This window comes from Rana temporaria, chromosome 7 (assembly GCF_905171775.1).
Source record: "Rana temporaria chromosome 7, aRanTem1.1, whole genome shotgun sequence".
In the NCBI taxonomy this organism is placed as follows: domain Eukaryota; kingdom Metazoa; phylum Chordata; class Amphibia; order Anura; family Ranidae; genus Rana; species Rana temporaria.
The window spans coordinates 136,536,847-136,560,976 of NC_053495.1; the positions used below are offsets into that span (position 1 = coordinate 136,536,847).

Sequence of the window (24,130 nt, forward strand, 5' to 3'; positions counted from 1 at the left end):
CTTTGGGTGGCAAAAACCCTCATTCCTAGGGCCACACCTTAAAGTGGTTGTAAACCAGTTCTCAAGTCCTGCGGGAACACGTGGGAACGGAGTTCCTGCACTTTTTTCACAGCAGGAACTCAGTTCCCTTTGCAGGACTAGAGCAGCCGAGCCGCCCAAGCCAATCCTTCACTAAACGGCGATGCCCAGCTCGAGTCACTGTCAGGGGAAGGCGAACCTTAGTAATCCTTTATGTTACTGGCCGCTTCCTGTATATGGATTCATCGGGTAGTGTGTGGGTATTCCGTCACATCCTCGATGCTGCAATGTCTCCTGGGAGCGTTTGTCATTGTTCCCAGGAGACATTGCGGAGGTCTGCCGCGAGTTATCGCTGGATTTAGAAAGACCTCCACAATGTCTCCTGGGAACAATGACAAAAGCTCCCAGGAGACATTGCGGCATCGAAGAAGTGACAGAATACCCGCACACTACCCGATGAATCCATATACAGGAAGCAGCCAGTAACATAAAGGGTTACTAAGGTACAGTGGATAAAAAAAAAACATGCGGTTTAGTAATTATGCATATGAGCATATAATTTTTCTTTTTTTTTTGTGGGGGAGTGGATCTTGGGTGGGAGTTCCCACACTTTTTTCCCCAGGACTTGACCCCTGTTGTAAAACCTTTTTTATAACTTTACGCTACAGGTAAGCCTATATTAAGGCTTACCAGTAGCTACCCAGGATATCTCCTAAACCTGTACGGTTTAGAAGATATCCCCCTGTGTCTGCATGTGCCAAAGTCATCGGCACATGCGCATTGGGGTAAACTGAAGCAATGGCACCGATGTGCCGTTGCTTCAGTCTTCGCAGGAGGCTCCTGCGCGCATGCGCGGGAGTGACGTCATTGCGGCTCAGGATAATCACGGCGCCGGAGCCCCGATACCCAGAAGTAACTCCGGGACGACATGTCGGCGTTCAGAAGGGGAGACATGGACTGCTGCGGGGGCTTCTATCGGAGGTAAGTAATACATATTGAGCTAGTATGCTATGCATACTAGCTCATTATGCCTTTGTCTTGCAGGGTGTTTTTTTGTTGTTGTTTTTTGAGGAGTGTTTACTTCCTCTTTAACTGAGCACCGGATCCACTCAGCTGAACACAGGCTACACAGTATCTTCCAAAGTTAGTACATCCCTCACATTTTTGTAAATATTTTATTATATCTTTTCATGTGACAACACTGAAGAAATGACACTTTGCTACAATGTAATGGAGTGAGTGTACAGAGTGTACAGATTGTATAACAATGTACATTTGCTGCCCCCCAAAATAACTCAACACAGCCATTAATGTCTAAACCACTAGAAACAAAAGTGAGTACACCCCTAAGTGAAAATGTCCCAGATGCACTTGTCTTTGTACTCCTCACCTGGTTACCGCCACATACACTTGACACCATTTGAATCAAATAAGTTTATCTTGGTCTCATCAGACTTCCAGTAGTCCATGTCTTTAGTCTGCTTGTCTTCAGCGAACTGTTTACGGGCTTTCTTGGAATGACAGCCATGCAGACCAATTTGATGCAGTGGGTGGCGTATGATCTGAGCACTGACAGACTGACCCCCCCCCCCACCCCTTAAACCTCTGCAGCACTGCTGGCAGAACTCATACGTCTATTTCCCAAAGACAACCTCTGGATATGGTACTGAGCACGTGCACTCAACTTCTTTGGTCGACCATGGCGAGGCCTGTTCTGAGTGTAACCTGTCCTGTTAAACCGCTGTATGGTCTTGGCTACCATGCTGCAGCTCAGTTTCAGGGTCTTGGCAATCTTCTTATAGCCTAGGCCATCTTTATGTAGAGTAACAATAATTTTTTTCAAATCCTCAGAGTTCTTTGCCAAAAGGTGCCATGTTGAACTTCCAGTGACCAGCATGAGACATGGAGAGCGATGACACCAAATTACACACCTGCTCCCCATTTGCACATGAGACCTTGTAACACTAATGAGTCACATGACAGCAGTTTAGAGATTAATGTGTTGAGTTATTTTGAGGGGACAGCAAATTTACACTGTTATACAAGCTGTACACTCACTACTTTACATTGTAGCAAAGTGTAATTTCTTGAGTGTTGTCACATGAAAAGATAGAATAAAATATTTACAAAAATGTGAGGGGTATACTCAGGGTTCAGCAATTCTTAAAAAACATAAAAATTCTATCTTTTTCTCTATTTCATGTTGGTAAATGGAATTTAAAGGGAATTTAAAGCGGAAATAAAGGCAAAAATACGTATCTTAGTACCAAAGGTCAAACAACCATGTGGCCCCTTGCCAGTGCCGGCATCTTCTCCCTGGTTTCTTTCTGGTGCCAGTCTTCGGCCATCTTGAGTGGAGTACATGGTATGACGTCTCTCCCATGTATGTGCAGGAGTGCAACCATCCTGGCACAAAGCAGTGAATGTAAACTGAGCTGTGTATGTGCTCAGTGTAAATGCTACAGGGATTGTGAACAGGGAGGTGGTTCTCTCCTGCAATAAAGAGCCTGCCAGTTCACATTTTTTTATTTTACAAATGTAGTTCTACTTTAAGGATAGTACGAATAATTTTAATTTTCACTGCAATACTAATATTGCCTTTCATCCTAGGCCCTTTTCCCTTCCCACTAACCCTGCTTCTATCTTTGTAGTGTCTGGTTGGTGTAGATCACTTCTTAAAGGAGAGTATGGAATATCTATTTTCTACACAGGAAGGAATTATGGTTTAGGCATGATCAAACTAATCAACCCAATGACACTATTTCTCAAGGACCCCCTAGCAACCTGGAGGAACCCTGGTGGAGAAAAGTTGTATTTAATCAGTTCAGCTCAGATCTTTTCTGAAAATGTTGTCGTTTGTCGTTTTGCCTCAGTTTCTCAGTCACTAATGTGCCTGATAAGAAATAAATATTGTAGCCCTGGGTTTGCTACTATAGTTTTGTTGAATGGTTCATTGTTTCTTGAATACGAGTTTGGCTCCCCCTAGTGTGCGCAGAACTCTAACAGGATTTTACTTCCTTCTGAGAAGTGAGCAGAGCCAAGCATTGTGGGACATATAGTCTGAATGAGGAAGTGACTCAGTTGGTTGGATCAACTCTGGACTACAGGACACACAATGCAAAACACACAGAACAGCCTTCTTGGAGGAGAGATAAAAGGACAGGCAGGGCCTGTTTTCAGCCTCTCTGAACGCCATTCAACACCGGCCAGCGGGAGGTCTGTGTGTGACCAGGAGTGAGAGACTGCGGCCTATGTAGTGGAGAGCCGGATCGCCCACCTCAGAGGGATCTTGGAGGGATGGCCCTGCTAATCTAGCAGGTGGATTGGCCTGCGCTCCAGAGCATTTAGGAGCTACCTGCATTCCAGCCCACCGGGAGTCGCGGCGCGGCGGCACCATCTTCACTGAATGGAATCACCGGGAGGAGATTCCGGATGGAGTTTAACATCTGCTAAGATCCATTGTGGTGAGAGGCACCTGCCCATCCAAGTAGAGACTACAGTATTGCTGAGTGAATTTCTTTTCTATAGACTGCTGGTGAGACTTGTGGTTCCACAGAGGTGGATCTGCTCATTCCCAGGCATCATACAGCTAGACTTTGGGGCCTTGCCTTTCTCCCCAGTTAGATCAGTACTGTATTACTCACACATGTAAGGATGAATCTCCAAGTGGGGATAGTTCTTCAGTTGAGCGATCATCAGCATAAATTCTTGTTCTGCAGCCCTTTTCTCTTGTTCCTTTGGATTACGAGCAAACTCAAAATCATCACTGCAGTATAAATATCGGGCTAGCTGAAGACATTCAGAGAGTTGTGCTCTGAACTACAGCATAGGGGGAGCCTTTTAGTGAGATATATTCAGAACTTGCACTGTTATTGTATTCATATGTTGTATATTGTATGCTAGTTTGTGTGCTGAGGCCTCAGTGGGAAGGTATTCAATACATGGGTTAAAGGTATTGGATATTTATCCCCCTGTGCACCTGTCCACACCCTTCAGGTTATCACCAGGTTACACGTATATGTATGTGTGTGCAAAACATAACCTGTGTTCATTCATATTTTATTCATACCTTTCATTGTGTTTATTCTTTATCTCAGTAAACATTTCTGAGTGGTTCAGTGATACTGTGTGAGTTTCTCATTACTTACGCAACATTTCAGAATGGAACCCAAGGTGTTAGAGGTAAGAGAGGATCTACAGAGTCGGGGTTGCCAGTGGGGTACAGAGTCAAACAGCAGCCCCCACGGGGGTACCGCTACAATATCTTTTGATGGAATGCTTCCTAAGCAACAGGTTACTTAACCTTGTGTTGTAGGAGAACATTAAAGCTGCTGCTAGACCATTGCTGGTACTCAGCCACACATGAGGTGCCAGTGATTTGTAATCTGATGGAAGGTATGCCTCTGAGCTGTCTGTGAGCCACAGCAAAACATAATCAGCCTCTTTATACCAGGAAACAATGCATGCTATTTGCCTTCTTGGCACTCTGCAAATATTTTGAAATAGTGTGCAATGTTTAAAGCAAACATAATAAACCATAAGGTTCTTCCTCAACATTTTATCACGTGCAGCATAGTATCATTCATGAAATAAAAACAAAACTGGCTGGTTTAAGCTCAGTGCTTACATCATGTTTTATATCAACAATAAAATTAGAGTCAGATAATTGATTCTTCCCCCCAGGCTATTCTTGTTTTCCGAAAAAGTGAGTTATTGTTTGGTGCATCCCTAGGTTACAAATACTAGGCACCTTTAGTGTCTAATAGTAGATTTTAATATTACGGTAACAGAATACTCATGTACTGTATGTAGTATAGCAAGAAGATCTGACAAATATGGCCCATCAGTTTCAGGCCTATGATCCAATTCACAAGGTTATTTGTAGGTTCGGTTCACACCAGATCGCCTCGAGCAGGCAAAGCGTTCTAGCGAACATGCAAACCCTATTAAAGTCTATGGGACACAAACATGAGCAATCAAAAGTTCTTTTTTTATAGGCTTATATGCAAGTTATTGCCATAAAAAGTGTATGGGGACCTGAGTATTACTTAGGGGACAGATATCAAGGAGCAGTCATTTTAATGATGCTTAAAGTGAAACAATAAAAATGAAATATTCCTTTAAATATCGTGCCTGGGGGGTCCCCTTGGTCTGCCTGTAAAGTGGCTCATATGTGCAATGTATAGAACATGCCGTAGCAATAGTGACATTTCTAAAGGAAAAAAAATAATTTAAACTTGCTTGCAGCTTTAATGTATTGCAGGATCCGGGGGAATATAGATGAAAAATCTATAAAAAAAAAAAACGCATTTTGCCCCCCCCCCCCCCCCCCAGTCCATTTAAAAAAAATTGGAGTGGAGTTCCCACCAAAATCCATACCAGACCCTTATCCAAGCATGCAGCCTGGCAGGTCAAGATGGGTGGGGGGGTGAGCCAAGCCCCAACATATGGGGGGCAGGGGACCGTCCCTAATGCCCCATTCACACCTGAGCATAGCGTTTTCAGGCAGAAAGTCGCGCAAATTAACTGGGGATTTTTACCGCAATTTTGTACAGGTCAAAAGGTCACCAATGTAAAAAGCAGAAAAACGCCAAAATCAGCCTAAAAAAAAGTCCCAGAACTTGTTTGAGCTTCAGGCATTTTAGAGCTTCTGGCTTCAGGCGTTTTGGAGTGGAGATGTGAACCAACTCCATAGAGAATGATTGATTTTTTTCCCCTCCAACATTTTGTAGCTTCAGGCTTTAAGCTACAAAATGCTCAGGTGTGAATGGGGTCTTATTGTCAGCGAAGTGAATTGTCAAAGCAGACCTATAAATTTTTTTTTTTTTATCTGTGTGTGTGTATGTATATATATATATATATATATATATATATATATATATATATATATATATATATATATATATATATATATATATATATATATATATATATATATATATATATATATATATACACAGTGGGTAAAATAAGCATTGAACACGTCACCATCTTTCTAGGTAAATATATTTCCAAAGGTGTTGACATGAAATTTTTACCACATGTCGGTAACAACCCATACAATAAATGCATACAAAGAAACCAAAACAAATAAGTTCAGAAATTAGGTTATGTGTAATAAAATGCAATGACACAGGGAAAAAGTATCAAACACCTGAAAAAAGGGAGGTGTAAAAAGGCACAAGCCAAGACACCAGCTAAAATCTATCCATATTTAGAAAGCATATATATCAGCTGGTTCAGGCTCAACTGATGGCCCATACAAAGCTGTCTCATTACCAAGGTGTCACACAAGAAACATCTCATGATTGGTAAAAGCAAAGAGCTCTCTTAAGACCTTTGCAACCTTATTGTTGCAAAACATACTAATGCCATTGGTTACAGAAGCATTTCTAAACTTCTGAATGTTCCAGTGGGCCATAATCCGGAAGTGGAAAGAACATAATTTCACCATAAACCAGCCACGACCAGGTGCTCCTTGTAATATTATTGACGAAGTGTCAGGTCACCTGTGGCCAGGTGACAAGTGCACCCTGTAGGGGTCAGGGATGCACCGCAGGGAAGTGAACCCTATAGCCGACTACTGCTGGCAGGGAGGAAGCGTAACCCAAGATCACCCAGGGCGCGGAGTCTAAGACCCAGTTTTGTATTCACCAGAGCCCTTGGTGGTAGGGATGGTCTTGGCCGCAACTGGGTCCAGGTCGCGTTCCCGGGATTCCTCAGGTCACACTCCGCTGGGAGAAGGAGGAAGCGGCCAGCAGAACAAACAGTGGTGATGGACAGGCCGAGGTCAGGGCAACAGGCAGACAAGGATAACCGTGGAACATGCAAATAGTCAGGGGCACAGGCAGACAGGGAAGTCGGGGACAAGCCAAAACGGTACACGGAAGATGATCGTAGCACTCTGCAACCAGGAACTAGCAATACACTGCAGACAGGAACTGAGCATTGGAACACTGTTGAACAGCACTGCAGACCTGTAGAGCAACGGTTAATATAGGCTTCCTGGGATGGACTAGGGTGGAGCCATACAGGAAGAGGAAGTGATAAAAAGGGGAACCAGAGCAGGATCTGCCTCTAATGAACACATGGAGATCAGGTAGGCAGACAGGGTTGATGCATATTCATGACAGTACCCTCCCTCTTAAGGCCCCTCCCCCTCCCCAGCCTGGAGCCAGGGCTAAAGGGGAATCCCAGAAGAAACCTCTTCGACAAATGGGGCGCAAAGATCTCAGATGCAGAAATCCAAGACGCCTCCTCAGGACCAAATCCTCTCCAAAGCACAAGGTACTGAAGAACGCCTCTGCGGAGACGAGAATCCAGAACTTGAGTATCCTCATTGACCAGAACCGAAGTAGGGACAGAAGGAGAGGATTTATTGAGGACCAAAGGCCTTTTATTAATAAGTAAGGGCATGAGAGGGTCAACAGGAATCCGAGGAGGATCAAGCAGACCCTTAAAGATGAACTGGGGATTAAGCACAGGACCATCAGACTGGGCAGAGGTCAGAGGAACCCTGAAGTCAGGTTGGTTAGAAGGTGACAGGGCACAGGAGTCAAGCTGGATAGCAGGGAAACCAGCAGAATGCAGAGAGCCCTGAAAACAAGGTGGAAAACCCCATTTGGCCGACGATGGCAATCTATCCAAAGGATGGATTGAGCCCCTTAGACAGGTTGCAGGAGGGCCTGAACAAGAAAAGGTAGGAGGCTCACTGGGCATGGGCTGACCTGGCATAGCTGATGCAGAGGCCGATTGAATAGCATATTCAGGTGTAGCGATTACCCGAATCGCATCACAAGGCGTAGTGACTGCAGAACTCGCAGACAAGTTAGCCTGGCTGTGCGTTTTAGGGACAGTCAACGGTAAACTGGAGTGAATGATCGGCTCAGGTTCACAGACGGGCTCCTCATCCAGAGTGCTACTTTGGCTAGAAAGTGCATCAGCCTGACTATTGCAGGACACATTCCGGACATCACTACATGTGGTGGGACGAGCAAAAGATTCTGGAATGGTGGCAACAGGAAGTTTCTCTTTTGGGACAACCTTGGGTAGGCAAGACGTGGAACAGGAGGGACCCCAAGCCAGGATCTGTCCGGCAGTCCAGTCAATGTGAGGAGAATGGAGTCTTAACCAAGGAAGACCCAAAACGATAGGAGCTGAGGTCTTAGGTAGAACAAGGAAGGATATCCACTCCTGGTGAAGTGTGCCTACTGACATCTTAACAGGGACCGTCTGGAAGCGAATAGGACCCCCCGGGAGAACAGTGCCATCAATCGCCGAGACCACCAATGGTGTGGTGAGGGGCAAAAGGGTAAGTCTCATGGACGATGCGATTTCCCAGTCTATGAAATTGCCAGCGGCTCCGGAATCCAGATATGCCGAGACCGAATGAGAAGAAGCACCAAAATGAAGGGACACAGGAAGAAAAAGACGAGAAGGTGAAGGAGATATTTCTGGATCCAATACTCCACCTTCCAGATGTATTGAACCCGAGCGTTTCTCGGGGCGAAGAGGGCAAGTGTCACGAAAATGACTTTTGCCCCCACAGTATAGACACAGACCTAGAGTTCTGCGCCTGGCACGTTCCTCAGGGGATAGCCTGGTCCGACCCAGCTGCATGGGTTCCTCAGTTGGCAAGGGATGCTCCACGGGTCGAAGAGAGGGGAGCTCAGGCTGACTAAGGGCCAAGGAATGTTGGCGTCGCTTTTCTAGGGTCCTTTCCTGAAAGCGAATATCGATCTGATTACACAAGGAGATCACTCCGTCCAGATCAGTGGGGATGGTTCTTCCTGCTAGTTCATCCTTCACTCTATCAGATAGGCCATGCAAAAAGGTTGCGACTAAGGCCTCATTGTTCCAGCTCAGTTCAGCTGAGTGGATACGGAACTGCAGAGAATATTGTCCCACTGAACGGGATTCTTGGCGGAGACGTAAAAGGGCGCTGGCTGCTGAAGAGACACGAGCCGGTTCTTCAAAGATATTCCGAAAAAGTTTCAAGAAAACAGGCAGGCTAGAAACCACTGGATCATTCAATTCCCACAGAGGGGCAGCCCAGGCTAAGGCCTCCCCGGAGAGGAGAGAAATGATATAGGCTATCTTGGCCCGATCAGACAAGAAGTACTGGGGCAGGAGCTCAAAATGAATAGTGCATTGGCTAAGGAATCCCCTGCAGGCTTTGGAGTCTCCAGAAAAACGGATTGGAGGTGATAACTTCAGTGAATGCGACTCTGCGACTGGTGCAACAAGTGCAGCTGCAGGTTGTACTTGGGGTTGCGGATTCGGGGTTCCCAGCGAGGTCTGAAGCTGATCAAAGCGGGAAGCCAGATCCTGAAGGAAACGCATCACCTGATCCTGATTAGCTTCATGCGTCTCGAGTCTGCGAACAATGCACTGTAACGGATCATCTGCGGGGAGCGGCATGTCGGCCGGATTCATGGCTGTTCAAACTGTCAGGTCACCTGTGGCCAGGTGACAAGTGCACCCTGTAGGGGTCAGGGATGCACCGCAGGGAAGTGAACCCTATAGCCAACTACTGCTGGCAGGGAGGAAGCGTAACCCAAGATCACCCAGGGCGCGGAGTCTAAGACCCAGTTTTGTATTCACCAGAGCCCTTGGTGGTAGGGATGGTCTTGGCCGCAACTGGGTCCAGGTCGCGTTCCCGGGATTCCTCAGGTCACACTCCGCTGGGAGAAGGAGGAAGCGGCCAGCAGAACAAACAGTGGTGATGGACAGGCCGAGGTCAGGGCAACAGGCAGACAAGGATAACCGTGGAACATGCAAATAGTCAGGGGCACAGGCAGACAGGGAAGTCGGGGACAAGCCAAAACGGTACACGGAAGATGATCGAAGCACTCTGCAACCAGGAACTAGCAATACACTGCAGACAGGAACTGAGCATTGGAACACTGTTGAACAGCACTGCAGACCTGTAGAGCAATGGTTAATATAGGCTTCCTGGGATGGACTAGGGTGGAGCCATACAGGAAGAGGAAGTGATAAAAAGGGGAACCAGAGCAGGATCTGCCTCTAATGAACACATGGAGATCAGGTAGGCAGACAGGGTTGATGCATATTCATGACACGAAGTAGTGAATAGAATTATCAGAAGAGTTGTCCAAGAACCAAGGCCCACTTGTGGAGAGCTTCAGAAAGACCTGGAATTGGCAGTTACAATTGTTTCAAAGAAAACAATAAGTAATGCACTCAACTGCCATGGCCTGTATGCACGCTCACCACACACGACTCCATTGCTGAAGAAAAAGCATGTTGAAGCTCGTTTAAAGTTTGCTGCACAACATTTAGACAAGCCTGTGAAATACTGGGAGAATATAGTCTGGTCAGATGAGACCAAAATTGAACTCTTTGGATGCCATACAACACACCATGTTTGGAGCTCAAATGGCACTGCGCGTCACCCCAAAAGCATCATACCAACAGTGACATTTGGAGGTGGGAACATCACGGTGTGGGGCTGTTTTTCAGCATACGATACTGGCAAACTTCATGTCTTTGAAGGAAGGATGAATGGAAAAATGTACCAAGATATTCTTGATAAAAATCTGCTGTCATCTACCAGGATGAAGAAGATGAAACAAGAGTGGACATTTCAGCAAAATAATGATCTCAAACACAAAGCCATGGAAACTCTCAATTGGTTTCAAAGAAAGGATATAAATGACGTGTTTACTACTTATTTTACCTGCTGTATATTTATTTATATAGACTTTAAAGCACTTAAAGCTTTCTTGCCAGGTTCTGCATTAGCGGAGATCAGGGCTTTGGGTCCCAGCAATGGCAGAGCCAGATCAAAAGGGCTGTTAAGGTGGGCTGCACCCCCCTCTTTTTCAGTAGTGCACTCCAAGAACATTGACATTGTTCTAAGAAATTGGATGGCCTGAGGGCAGCATGCAGCATGGGCTATGTTGAGTAGCATGACTGCACCCTATTTGCCACACCACATCATTCATTTATGAAGTGCAGGGAGGCAGACCAGGGCTCATTGCATCATTAGTTGCTTTGGTGCTGGTGACCAGCTTCTTCTGCACCATGGAAACAGATGGCATTTATCCAGGGCAGGGATTCAGAAGATTATTATTATCATAATACAGCATTTATATAGCGCCAACAGTTTGCGCAGCACTTTACAACATAAGGGCAGACCGTACAATTACAATACAAATCAATACAGGAGGGTTTAGAGGGCCCTGCTCATTCGAGCTTACAATCTAAAAGAGCGGGTCAAGTGGAACAAAAGGTAATAACTGTGTGGGGTGAGCTGATGGAGAAAATTTAAATAAAGTTGTTAGGTGTGGGTAGGGTAGGCTTCTCTGAAGAGAAGGGTTTTCAGGGATTGTCTAAAAGCTAATAGAGTAGGAGATAAGCGCACAGATTGGAGTAAGGCATTCCATAGGATTGGAGAGGCTCTGGAAAAGTCCTGGAGAAGAACATAGGAGGAGGTGACGAGGGAGCTAGAGAGAAGGAGGTCTTGAGAGGAATGAAGAGAATGATAAGGTTGGTAAGATGATGGATATCCTGCTTTCATCCAGATCTGCTCATTCTCATACCCTCTGACATCATGCAGCTGCGATAAAGAGTTGAAGTTGGACTCCGTCTGTAAAAGGAGGACTGAGGACCCTGATGTCAAGGGGACTGGCTGTAGTGTGATGGTGTTAACTCTTTTGTGAAGGGGGAACTCTAATGTAAGGATGGAAGTCTAATGTGAAGGGGGGGGGGGCTTTAATGTGATGCAGTGACTCTGCTGTGAATGGGGAATTTAGTATGATCGAGGGAATCTGATGTATCGGGGACTCTGATGTGAATAGGGAGCTCTGATGTAATGGAGGGACTCTGATCTGATGGAGAGACAATAATGTGAAAGGAGGACAATGATATAATGAGACTATGATGTGAAGGGGAAATGTTGATGTGAAGGTGGTCTCCATCATGTGGCTCCAAGGAGAGGGTGTCGGTGTCCTTCAGCTCAATAAATGCAGCTTTTAGGGTGCCGTACCTGAAAATGGTTGAGAAATGCTGGCATACATTTTTAGTCGCAGCCACATAGAGACTCAGGTAACAAGGGTTCTCGTTCACTCCTGCACCACCTTTGCACTACTCAGAAGTAATTAATGTCTGATGTTACTTAATGCTGTATCCTGGCCAAGGCCAACAAGCCCCAGGCCTAGGGCAGCACTTTGCAGGGGGGCAGCACGGAACGAGTCCCGCCAGCTTGTGCTACACTGTTAGTGTAACGCTAGCTGCTTATAATTTTGACTGTCCTATCAGCCTGGACCACAAACCTTCCTCACTGTGCTATATGTTTTCTGCTGTACCATTGGCATGGTTATATCTTCTTAGTCCTCTCCATAAAATTATCAGAAATGTGTGCTTAAAGTAGAACTAAAGGCAACACATTTTTTTCCTTTTGGATAGAGTAAGGGAATGTTATAGCCCCTGTCAGTTTATTTTTTACTTACCTTGTCCCATTGCAGAGGTTTCCCTTCACTTCCTGCCCCATAGCCAAACAGGAAGTGAGAGGAAATCTATGCAAATTAGGGGAATGCACAAGTTTAGTCAGGCCTAGGGCAGAAATAAAACTAAATACATTACTGATGTTACTTCCAGGTCATGATTTGTGGTACAAAAGACATGAACAGGGAAAACTTGTTCTCTACATCCCTGTCACGCTGTAACAGACTGTCAGTGACTCACACACAGCCAGTGCCAGCAAAGAGACCTGGAGAGAGGGAGAGCTAGCTGTAGAGATGCGTTTCCCCCTGCCTTTTTTTTTCTGCACCCCAAGATCAGACAAGCTAGATCCGGCCCTACCTGTGGTACATATGAGTGAAGACGGAACTGGTATGAAGGTCCCTACACTCGGTGTGTGTGCAAATGTGCGGAAAGCCTCGTACATGCAAAGATGTGCTGAAGTCTGGGCAAAGCCCTTTTGCACATGTAAGACTAACAAGGGTGGTGGCGTCATAGAGGGGTGGCAAAGCTAAAGGAAACTGAAGTGTATCTAAAGCCATTTTTTAATATGGATCAAGTCCCAGTCAGGTTTTCACTGGGACAGAAGGTTAAGGGAGTTAAGCCAGTTTCATACATTTGCATATGTTACCACAATGCCCTGTATCACACCATCGACTTTTTAATTGTGTTTTTAGTTACACCAAACATACAAAAGTAACGCATGTGCATTTCAGTGCAATGCCACAAATCATCATGTGTTGTGGTGTTCTGCATTGGTACAAATAGTGTAGGGGCATTGGTTTTGCGTTGGCAGCACATTCTAGACCTGTTCACACCAGTGCGTTGTGGCTATGAGCATTGATTGGATGCGCTACCATTCATTCTGAATAGTACCCCAAAGCAACATTCCAATGCAATGTCATGTGTTGAGGTACACAGTGCTGGTGAAAATTCTACGTGCACACTTTTTGGTTTGGTTGTATTACATTAGGCAGCCCATTCACTTAATACAATGCATGTTAACGAGTAACACAATGCTTGCTACCACTTTTTTTGTTTTGTTTATTATTGCCTTTTTTTGTGTTACTCCATGTTTAACCACTTCAATACCGCACATAGACATATGACGTCGACAAAGGGGCTCGCCAATCCCGGGTGGACGTCATATGACGTCCTGTACTTTGTGCGGTGATATCTGAATGATGCCTGCAGCTAGAGGCATCATTCAGATATCATTGTGTTCCGGCGACGATCCTGCGCACCATAAGAACAATCAAAGCAGCGGTTGCGCCGCTTGATCGTTCTTATAGGCGACGGGAGGGGACATCTCCCTCCCGCCGCCATCTCTATGACTGTCGGAGGCCCGGGCGCGATGTGATGGTGTCACACCCGGGTACCGGAATGTAAACAAAGCCGCAATTGCGACTAGTAAGCATGAGATCGGTGATTTTTTTTTCACAATCTCATGCTTTCCAGCCTGGAGGAGAGATGTGGGGTCTTATTGACCCTGCATCTCTCCTTAAAGATGACCTGTCACACACCTTTCCTATTACAACAGATGTTTACATTCCTTGTAATAGGAATAAAAATAAAAAATAAATGTAAAAAAAGTGTAAAAAATAAATAAAGTAAAATAAAATAAAAATATATATATATATTTTTTAAAAACGCCCCTAACCCGGTAGCTCGCGCTCAGAAGCGAACGCACACGTAAGTCCCGTCCGCGTATGTAAACGTTGTTCAAACCACATATGTGAGGTATCGCCGCGTGCATTAGAGCACGTGCAACAATTCTAGCACTAGACCTCCTCTTTAACTCTAAACTGGTAACCTGTACATTTTTTCAAAGCGTCGCCTATGGAGATTTTAAAGTAACGAAGTTTGGCGCCATTTCTTGAGTGTGCGCAATTTTAAAGCGTGACATGTTGGGTATCTATTTTCTCGGCGTAACATCATCTTTTATATTTTACAAAAAAATTGGGCTAACTTTACTGTTTTGTTATTTTTTAATTAATGAAACAATTTTTTTCCCAAAAAAAGGCGTTTGAAAAATTATTGCGCAAATACCGTGCAAGATAAAAAGTTGCAATGACCGCCATTTTATTCCCTAGGGTGTCTTCTAAAAAATATATATAATGTTTGGGGGTTCTGAGTAATTTTCTAGCAAAATAATGATGATTTGTACATGTTTTAGAGAAGTGTCAGAATAGGCCCAGTATGGAGGTGGGTATAAAAGCCCTGTATTGAAGGGGTTAATGCACCACAGAGGACAAAGCAGGTGTGATTGGTTTTGGTTTCCAAAATGAATGGACTGCTTTAACACAACCCACATTAACGTATCACACAGATGTGAATGGGGTTTAGGATTGTGGGATGTGTTATGACCAATTCCAAATAGAGCACTGCTTAAAAGATTTGCAGTTTGCTACATTTTCTACTGATCTGAAGGGCTTTGGTCTGAAGTAGTGCTGGGCCTAGGGTCCCGATGAAGTAGAGAACTGTAGATTTAGTAGTATCAGTGCGGCAAGTGGCCTCCTCCTAAAAGCCGGCATTACCCTGCTCCCATTGAGGGACCTAGAGTGAAGACCTAAAGTGAATAAAAATAGGGGTGCCAAAAAGCTCAAATCAATGAGGTAGTTAGGTGCAAATGATTGTTATCTTTTATTATTGTGTTGATATCTATAGACATCTTTAGAAAATAGAAATATGTTTTTGTTAGCAACATGGTAACCTTGCCCTGTAGCCAAAAGATCTACATTTAATATTTTTATTTCCTTCTCGCTTTTTCGACAGCTGCCAACTGTTATAGACAGCAGTTCTCGTGGAATAGATCTCAGATTTTGGGGGATAGTTGCTTCAAATGTTTCAGAATCACTGAGAGAGGTAAGTCAATTAGCTGCTATTTTAATCCAGTATAATAACATAAAAGATGTGTGTAAATAACTTAATATATTGGAGAGGGAAAGTCAGAAAACAAAACTTCCTGAGTACTATATGAGCTTTAAAAGAAACCTTCACTGACTTTAGTAGCTGCAGACAATTGGGATCTATACATCCTCAAAGAGAACAGCAAAAATATTTTACTTTCTCTTTCCATCCCAGTAGTGACTTGACAGCCTTCTAGCTATCTAATTTCTAATGTAGACACATAGCATGGGCACAGGATGTGAGGGAAAGCAGAATGTTAAAGCCAGACAACTTCACTGCATCTCTTGTGACTTTGAAGACGAACTGCTCCCCATTATCTGCATCTACAGAGATCAGTCAGGGCTTACATTTACATACTTGTAAAGGCTTCAAGAAAAAGTAATCTAGCCTGCTCCCTATCCCCTTCAGTACATAAATTGGGGTCCCCCTCCTGCATGTCTGTACTTAGCTTTTTCTGATGGCCGTGGTTTCCCGCTGTGTCTGCCAGTAAAAATCTGGTTCCAGGCTGCCTTCTCATAAAGTTCCATAGACATAAATATGATTTACCCGTATTGCAAACGCAGCATCCAATTCAAGTCAATGCGACAACAGTCATTTTCCTTTTACTTTGGATAGAGTGAGGAAGATTTACAATTACTCTCAGGTTTTTACTTCTTTGATCCAGTAGGAAAGATTTTTATTTCCTCACTTATTGTCCCTCTAATGTCAATACAAAAAATGGGGGTCACATGTGAAGAAAGCTCTTAGAGTAATGAAAACATTGTCAGAAATTTGAATCTTTCCTCACGCTACTAAAAACATGTTTTTGTTTTTATCTTTGACCTAATAGGTTCGCATTTAAAAAGGGTCCTGTGTGCGTCTTTGGTTTCAATTCAGTTGCGAATTCAGGCAAAAATTCAGACCTGAACCGGTGAACAGGGATGCATCGGATCCCATGCTGTAATCCGCGGCAGCAGCATATTTGAATCCAGGCCTAGAGATATATGGAGTGATTCTATTTATTCTATTTGCTGAAGTGTCTGCCCTGGTTCACATTGATGGGATTTGGCATGCAATTTGACATGTCAAATCGCATGCCAAATCGGCGGCAATGGCAGCGTCAGAATCAGCACTATGCCGCATTTGCGACACCGCACTGATTCACAAAAGTAGTTTCTGTACTATTTTTGGCGATTTCGGGGTGTGATTTCCATTGTGCACAGATGTCTCTGAAATCGCCCTTGAAGTCGGGACTGACATGCAGGAATGAAATTGTGTGAGTTCAGCTGAACTCGCACTATTTCAATCCCGCAGTCAGTGTGAACCAAGGATAAACTCTCAATTTTGCTCATTGAGCTTCTTAGGCCAAATTTGATGTTTGTTTAGGGTGTTTTAGTTTATTTGGTATTTATTATTCTTGTGCTTTTTCTTTTTTATTTCATTGTTTTTTTCTTGTGTATAGTTGATTTTAGTTCATGTTTTACTTTTTTTGTTTTTAGCATTTTAATTATTTGAAACAAAAAAAGGTAAAATAATGATACTGAGGATGTGTTTTTGCATAAGCATAATTAAAAAGAGCTATTTAGAAAATTCCACCCTTAAAGCCATCTTAATTTGCCTTACCTATTAAACTCCAAAGCATTTTACCATAGAGATGAAATTTCACAAAAATCTTTAGATTTTTGCAAATTTTAAAGGAGATTTAACTTTTCAGTTTCTCTCAACCCTAATACTGACTGGACACTCAACCATAGACCGTACCGCTTTAGCCTACTGGGCCCCATCACTTGAAGTCCTTTGTGGAGCAATTCACAAACTGTAGATGCAAAATGTTATACTGATAACATTGTTGTTGCTTTATTAAATCATATGTTTGATTTGCAAGGCCTGCTAATAATTTGTTTTTACTTGATGTAGCTATCACAAAAGCAAAGTATCCAGGATCTGCTATGGGTTCTACAGCCTATTATTCAAGAGGGAGGACCATCAACCTTTACTCAACTTATGAGTTCTTTGTCAGACCTGTTTTGTGGTTATCCAGAGGGGGGTGGTTCAAGAGTGTTCTCCTTCAACTGGTATGAGGACAATAACTACAAAGCTTTTCTTGGTGTGAATTCAACTAAGAAGGAAACATATTATTTATATGACAAGACAACAAGTAAGTGGTATTGTAAATGACATTGTAACTGATGTGATGGTCTTAACAGGGATGCCCACACAGGGAATAGGCATAATCCAGTGCTAATCCATTAGGATCCTTAATGTTTTGCATTGCTATACCTGCAAAAGGGACCAGCCTGAAGTGATCTAGCAGGACTTAATTTACTTATTAAAGTTCCACTTTAAGCCAGCTATACATGGATCGAAATTTGGCCGACTCAGCAGGAACCTGACGAATTTCGATCCATGTATGGGCATCCGATTGACTTCTGTAGAATTAGCCTGTAGAATAAATGCTGCTTGTTCTATAGCCGAGAGCAACCAATCCGTGTATTTTGACAGTGGTAAAGGCTCTGCGCTGTCAAAATACAATAGCGTATAAGGAGTGATTCCCTCGAATGTGTGGATGAGGGAATCAGGTGAAGCACCCTTGTAGGTAGGTGCTAGGATTAATGTAGAATAGTTTTTTGTTTCTCTGCTTAACAGAGAGACAACTAGGTGTAGTCCTTAAAGATACCGTACCCCAATGGTTGCACTGACCTTGTAAGTCTCCTGACACCCTGGGTTCAGAGATTTCTGAAATAGTAAATATGATACACAGACACCAAACCGGGACACAGTAAACAGATGAGGTTTACTTAAAGCTTGATGGTTAACAGTATCAACAAAAAGTGTTTTAAACAAATATGAGGCTATGATTAAACTCTTAACACAAATGTATAAGAAGCTTATGGGTATAGTCCTCAAGAATAAAATAGCAAAATGGTAATCTGATCAAGGCCTACAGCTGCGGGTCAGAAAATGCTAGGAGAATGACCAGTTTTATTGTAGACTACTTCCTTTTTGCCTCCTGCCATCACAACCCGTTAAACACAAACACTTAACACTGTTTGATAAGTTGTTCACAAGTATATCACCTGGTCCTTAAGAAAAGGTTCCTTGGTAATAGGGGCTGGCCAAATGCCCAGTGTTCCTCTCTCTGTGGGGAGGGGAGACAAAAGAGTCCTTTTGATGCAGGTGTCTTGAATCTTCAGCTAGCCTAAGTGAAGGGGCCCAAAGTAATGACATTCAGGCAGTATAATAGTTGTTGTAGATGTCTCTATATAGAGCTCTAATGAGGAAGGCAAAGTAAAGGTGCCTGCATGCAGTGTCCTTAGGTGCAAAGAGGGTGGGCAATTGCCCGTTCACCTGTCTGGACAATACCAGGCTCAAAGGTTGATGTGAAGATCCTGCTGATGTTGTGATCAGGGAACAATGCTTGGCCACACTCTCCTTGATGCCACAGCTCATCTGACAATGATGACCTTCTGACTGTCACTGGGCTGGCTGGACACTGCTGAACAATGGATGTGTTCAAACTCCCCCACCGGAAGCTCTCCCTTGCTACCTACCTTGCCGCAGTACTGGCTCGCTCTCCCTGGCCGTCCGGGTGACTGCTTCCAGATGATGGCCGTGGTCCCAAGAAGCTGACTCCTCCCTTCCTCAGGCTATTTATACCCTCAGCATTCTGTCTTCTCCCTCAAGCTGTCTGGAACTTGTAGTCCACAACAGTCTGGGTCTAATGTAAATGTGGCTTTCCGGACTACATGTCCCAAGATCCTTTGCTCTTCTTTTGCAAGTCCTCACTTGTGCTGCATTCAGAATGTGGTAAACAGAGTCTGTGTTGTACAATAGGGGATAACGTTCTCCCTCTGGCAGATGCTGCAGTGTGTCCCCTGTCACTGCAATTTAGCCAGCTCCTGGCTACATAGGTAAATGTTATTGCTGTCTGCTTAGAGATTGGTGATCGGTTAGTGTAGTCTGCTTAGTGTGCTCTGGTGGTGTTCATTCTCGTGGTCATTCCTAGCAAAGAATTGCACCAGCTGGGGGAGGGGTGCTGGCTCTTCCAGCATTTTCTGCCATGTGGCCTCAGGTGGGTGACCTGAGAGCCTGGATTGAGAGAAATTGTGCTGCTGTGTGGCCTCAGGTGGGAGTTCTGAGGGCTTAAAGTTAGTGAGAGGTTCTGCAAAAAGCTGTCTGAAAGGGGCTCTCTATTCAAGATCTGGTCTGGTTTCACTGGTATAGAGTGTCGCTTGAAAGCTGTCCCTGGCCATTTTGTGAGACTACCCAAATAATCAATTGACTTTTCTTTCCACTCCTTCTCGTGTACTACATGTTGTGCAGAGTATTGAAATAGTGTGCTGGAAGCGCATAGCTTTGCTTTTATGGATGATATATTTTTCATGGAACAGGAATAAGTATACAAGAACACAATGAGGAAAGGCAAACACTTCCTCCCAGTACATTTCCATAGAATACACATTATAACACTGCAGTGCCACCTGCTGGATACAAAGGTATAATGCATACAGTATATATAGTCAGTTTATAAAAGCAACTTTGCTGCTGTTCTTTCAACACTACATAGTCAGCGGAGTGTCTGAACAAAGGGAACACTGGCTAGTGTTCTGAAGAGCTTGGGCTGTTGCTACTGCATAGGATTTTGCTCAGCTCTTCTACTTTTGGACTGCCAAATTGGCTGGTACCTGAAGAACTCTGCCCTGCTACTACTGAGGGACGTTGCTCACTTCTGAAACTACTGTGTGCTATTGCTAAGGCAAAGTCTGCTATCAGGACTTCACCAGAGCTTAACTGAGAGATTAGTTATATATCCTCAATTGTGAATAGTTCTATTTCTTGGAGTATCCCACTAAATCCCCTTTCCAATGCAAGTTCTCCAAAAATAAAACAACAAAAAACATAACCCCGGCCTAGACTGATCATTGAAGATAACGATCGGAAGTGTGTGTGTACCTAGCTGTGTGAATCTAACTTGTGCCTGGCTTCGGAGCAAAAGTGTACAAGACGCGGGCAACATACCAGCTGCTCCTGGGGGGGGGTGTAAGCTACAATATTTCAAACTTTAAAAATACTTTAAAAAATGCTTACGTAAGAGGGTGGATCATTTATTTAATATTTAATATTTTAGAGCAGGTAAAATTCTGATGGTGATTTACAAGCAATCTCTCATCATCCCCTCCACAGCCTAAGGCTCGGTTCACACTGCTGCGCTGTGAATTTGTTCAGTTTGTTGTCCCGTGTGAGGTGCGAATTTACTGGGATTTTACCACGATTAATGTTCTAGCCAATGGAATCATAATGTAAAAAAAAAAAAAGAGGTGTTTACTTCCTGTGTACTTCCTGGTTTTTGTGGAGAGTAGTGTGGTGGAATTTGCACATATGTGAACCATCAATGCAATTCCAGAACGATTTACATTGATGTCTATGGAGACTAATTTCGCAACGCTGTAAACTCGCACAAGACCCTTTTTTTAATCGCATTCGTAGAGGAATCGCAACGCATGTATGTGAACGACTGTCATTGAAAACAATGACTTTATGGATGACATGCGAATTTAGAATGTTTTTGACGCATCACATTCGTTATGAACTCGCATCAGTAAGAACCGGGCCTAAAATGTGTAATGATACAGGTATTGTTCGTACTTTATTATTTTATTGCTTTTTTTTTTTTAAACCGTCATTATAGAACCCAGACTTGTCAACATTTCTAGGTTTTCTAGAAGTTGCCTGAATATTTACGTACTTCATGTTTATGTCTCCTCATACATGTTTTTGAATTACCAGCTCCGTTTTGCAATGCAATGATGCAGACTATGGAGTCTAACCCTGTAACTAAAATAGCTTGGAGTGCAGTGAAACCTTTGCTGATGGGAAAAATCCTTTACACCCCAGATGCTCCGGCTATTCGTGAAATCCTGAAGCACGTAAGGCATCTTTGTGTTGTTGATATAACATAGTTCAAACTGCACCATCCCTTCGTATCCTATAGGCTAATCTCTCAATGTATCTAGTCAGCCGTGACTAGCCATAGAATGTTTTCTTTGAATGATTTCTTTATGTTTTAGTCAGTAATAACAATGCAGAGTATAACGCTTTTGTGTCAGGTTATATATTTACATCTGTCTGGGTTACTGTGTATGATTTTGAATGCTAGGTTTTATACATGGGTCCCATGCACACAGTGCCCCCTATTGGTTGTGTGCATAGAACTTTATTGTAGTCTTTGCTGCCTATAGCTTTAGGTCTTTCCATCATGTTTATGGTGTGTGAATTCAGATGTTTTTTTAATGTTTATTGACCTACGTACCCAGTGCCGATCCTGACCTCCCTGGGGCTCTAAGCAAAATGACATGGCACATTAAAAATGAGAAGCGGTGGGCGCTGACGACAGTGACATGTCACATTAAAGAAAGTTGAGAAGCGGGGGGAGGGGGTGTTCTGCTGTCAGAAATGACATCTTACATCAAATTGAAAAGCGGGGGTTGCTGACTTCTTACCTCTTCTCCCATGCAGCCAGCGAGTTGAGAAGCAGGGTGAGGGGGCGAAAATTACTTCTCACCAGGTGGGGCCTCTAGTAATTTGGGGGGCCCTTCGCAGCTTTGCGGGGCCCTAAGCGCCTTGCATAGTGAGCCTATAGGGCGGATCGGCCCTGTACGTACCATAAGCACAAGAGGCAATAACTGCTGTTAGGGACCCAAGGCTTGCTATAACAATTAACCACAGACCTGCAGTTTTACCTGTTAATTGTAAAGCCGCTTACACACCATCACTTTATGTGATGAAAAAAACCGACGTTTTGAAAAACATCAATTAAAATGACCGTGTGTGGGGGAAAACGTCGTTTTATGTCTTGTGAAAAACGACAAAAAAAATTGAAGCATGCTTCAATTTTTTGTGTTGTTTTTCAAAACTTTGTTTTTTGTGTCAATTGAAATGATAGTGTGTGGGCAAAACAAAGTTTTTAAACCCGCGCATGCTCAGAAGCAAGTTATGAAGCTAGCTTCAATGGAAAAGAGTGCTGAACGTAACCGCGCTTTGCTAGAGCATTTTGAAAAAACGATGGTGTGTAGGCAAAGTCGTTTTTGAAAATGAAGTTTCAAAAACGTTGTTTTATTTCATGATTTAAAACGTCGTTTTTTTTTCATCGCATAAAGTGATGGTGTGTACGCGGCATTAGAGTCTCTGTAAGTTCTTTTCGTTTTATATATCAAAGAAGACCTATACTGAAAGAAGTGGCAGTCAATGACAATCTCTCTTTCTCCAACTTGAGTCACTGACTGGAACACGTATACAATGTGTACAAAGTACATATAAGAATTGAAAGGCAATAATGAAGTGCAGAATGTTGTTATTTATAGTGAATGTGCATTGTGGCACTGCACTTTGCACACTGACCGCGGTCTTGGTCTCATTAACCGCTTGCCGACCATCGCACGTCGATGTCCGTCAGCACAATGGCACGGCTCGGCAAATAGGCGTACAGGGTACATCCCCTTTAAATCGCCGATTCGTGGGCGCGCGCCCGCCGCGTACTCCGTGCCCGCGGGTCCCGTGGACTCAATGTCCGCTGGGGGCCCGCGATCGTGACACGTAGCTGCAAAACAGGGAGATGCCTATGTAAACATGGCATTTTCCTATTCTGCCTGGCAACTGTCATCGGGAGCAGTGATCTTTGTCATGTTGTAGTGAGACCACCCCCCCACAGTTAGAATCACTCTCTAGGACACACTTAACCCCTTGATCGCCCCCTAGTGTTTAACCCCTTCCCTGCCAGTGTCATTTACACAGTAATCTGTGCATTTTTATAGCACTGATTGCTGTATAAATGACAATGGTCCCAAAATAGTGTAAAAAGTGTCCAATGTGTCCGCCATTATGTCGCAGTCATGATAAAAAAAAAAAAAATGCCATAAATCTATCCCCTATTTTGTAGACGCTATAACCTTTGCGCAAACCAATCAATATACGCTTATTGCGATTTTTTTTAACCAAAAATATGTAGAAGAACACATATTGGCCTAAACCGAGAGAGAAATTTGTTTTTTTTTATACATTTAATGCATTAAGATAAAAAAACTTCTGTGTGCAGCAGCCCAGCCCCCCTAATACTTACCTGAGCCCATCTTTATCCAGCGATGTTGCAGGGGTGTTTCAGCTGCCTGGAACTCCCCTCCTCATCATTTGAGACAGCAGCGCGGTGCTATTGGCTCCCACTGCTGTCAATCAAAGTCAGGTAGCCAATCAGAGCAGAAGAGGGGTCACGGCTGCTTGCTGTGGGGGCACTTAACAGGAGGGAGGGGTCAGGAGCACAGAAGAGGGACCCGAGAAGAGGAGGATACGGGCCACTCTTTGCAAAACCAACTGTACAGAGCAGGTAAGTATAACATTTGTTATTATTATTTTTTTTAAAACAAGACTTTAAATCACTTTAAGGTGAAAAAAATGGGAGGGGGGTAATGCACTGGAACGCATCAATAACGCACTGAAAATGCGTCAAAAACTGCCATAATACATCGCTATATATTGTACGTAGCTGAGGCTTCATACAGATTATACTCACAGGTGCCGTAATTGTTAGTGAAGTAAATAGTTCCAGCTTGGTCCAAATAAATTAATTACAGTTCACTGAAACCTGGAGTTCTGCTTTAGCAGACAATCGGCTTTTGCACACTGGAAAATTTTGGGCTTATGTGCATACATTTTGAATGATTTAAATATGTATATCTATCTATGTATC

General features: G+C 43.7%; 1 protein-coding gene across 1 annotated transcript in view; it reads left to right on the plus strand.

Moving 5' to 3' along the window:
• The window catches only part of ABCA4 (ATP binding cassette subfamily A member 4), a 304,087-nt gene that overhangs the window by 42,361 nt on the left and 237,596 nt on the right, over window positions 1–24,130 (plus strand). Inside the window, exons 7-9 of the mRNA XM_040359994.1 lie at window positions 15,277–15,366; window positions 17,308–17,548; window positions 21,178–21,317. Of these exons, the coding sequence (XP_040215928.1) occupies window positions 15,277–15,366; window positions 17,308–17,548; window positions 21,178–21,317 (471 nt within the window). The remainder of the gene's footprint in view (window positions 1–15,276; window positions 15,367–17,307; window positions 17,549–21,177; window positions 21,318–24,130) is intronic.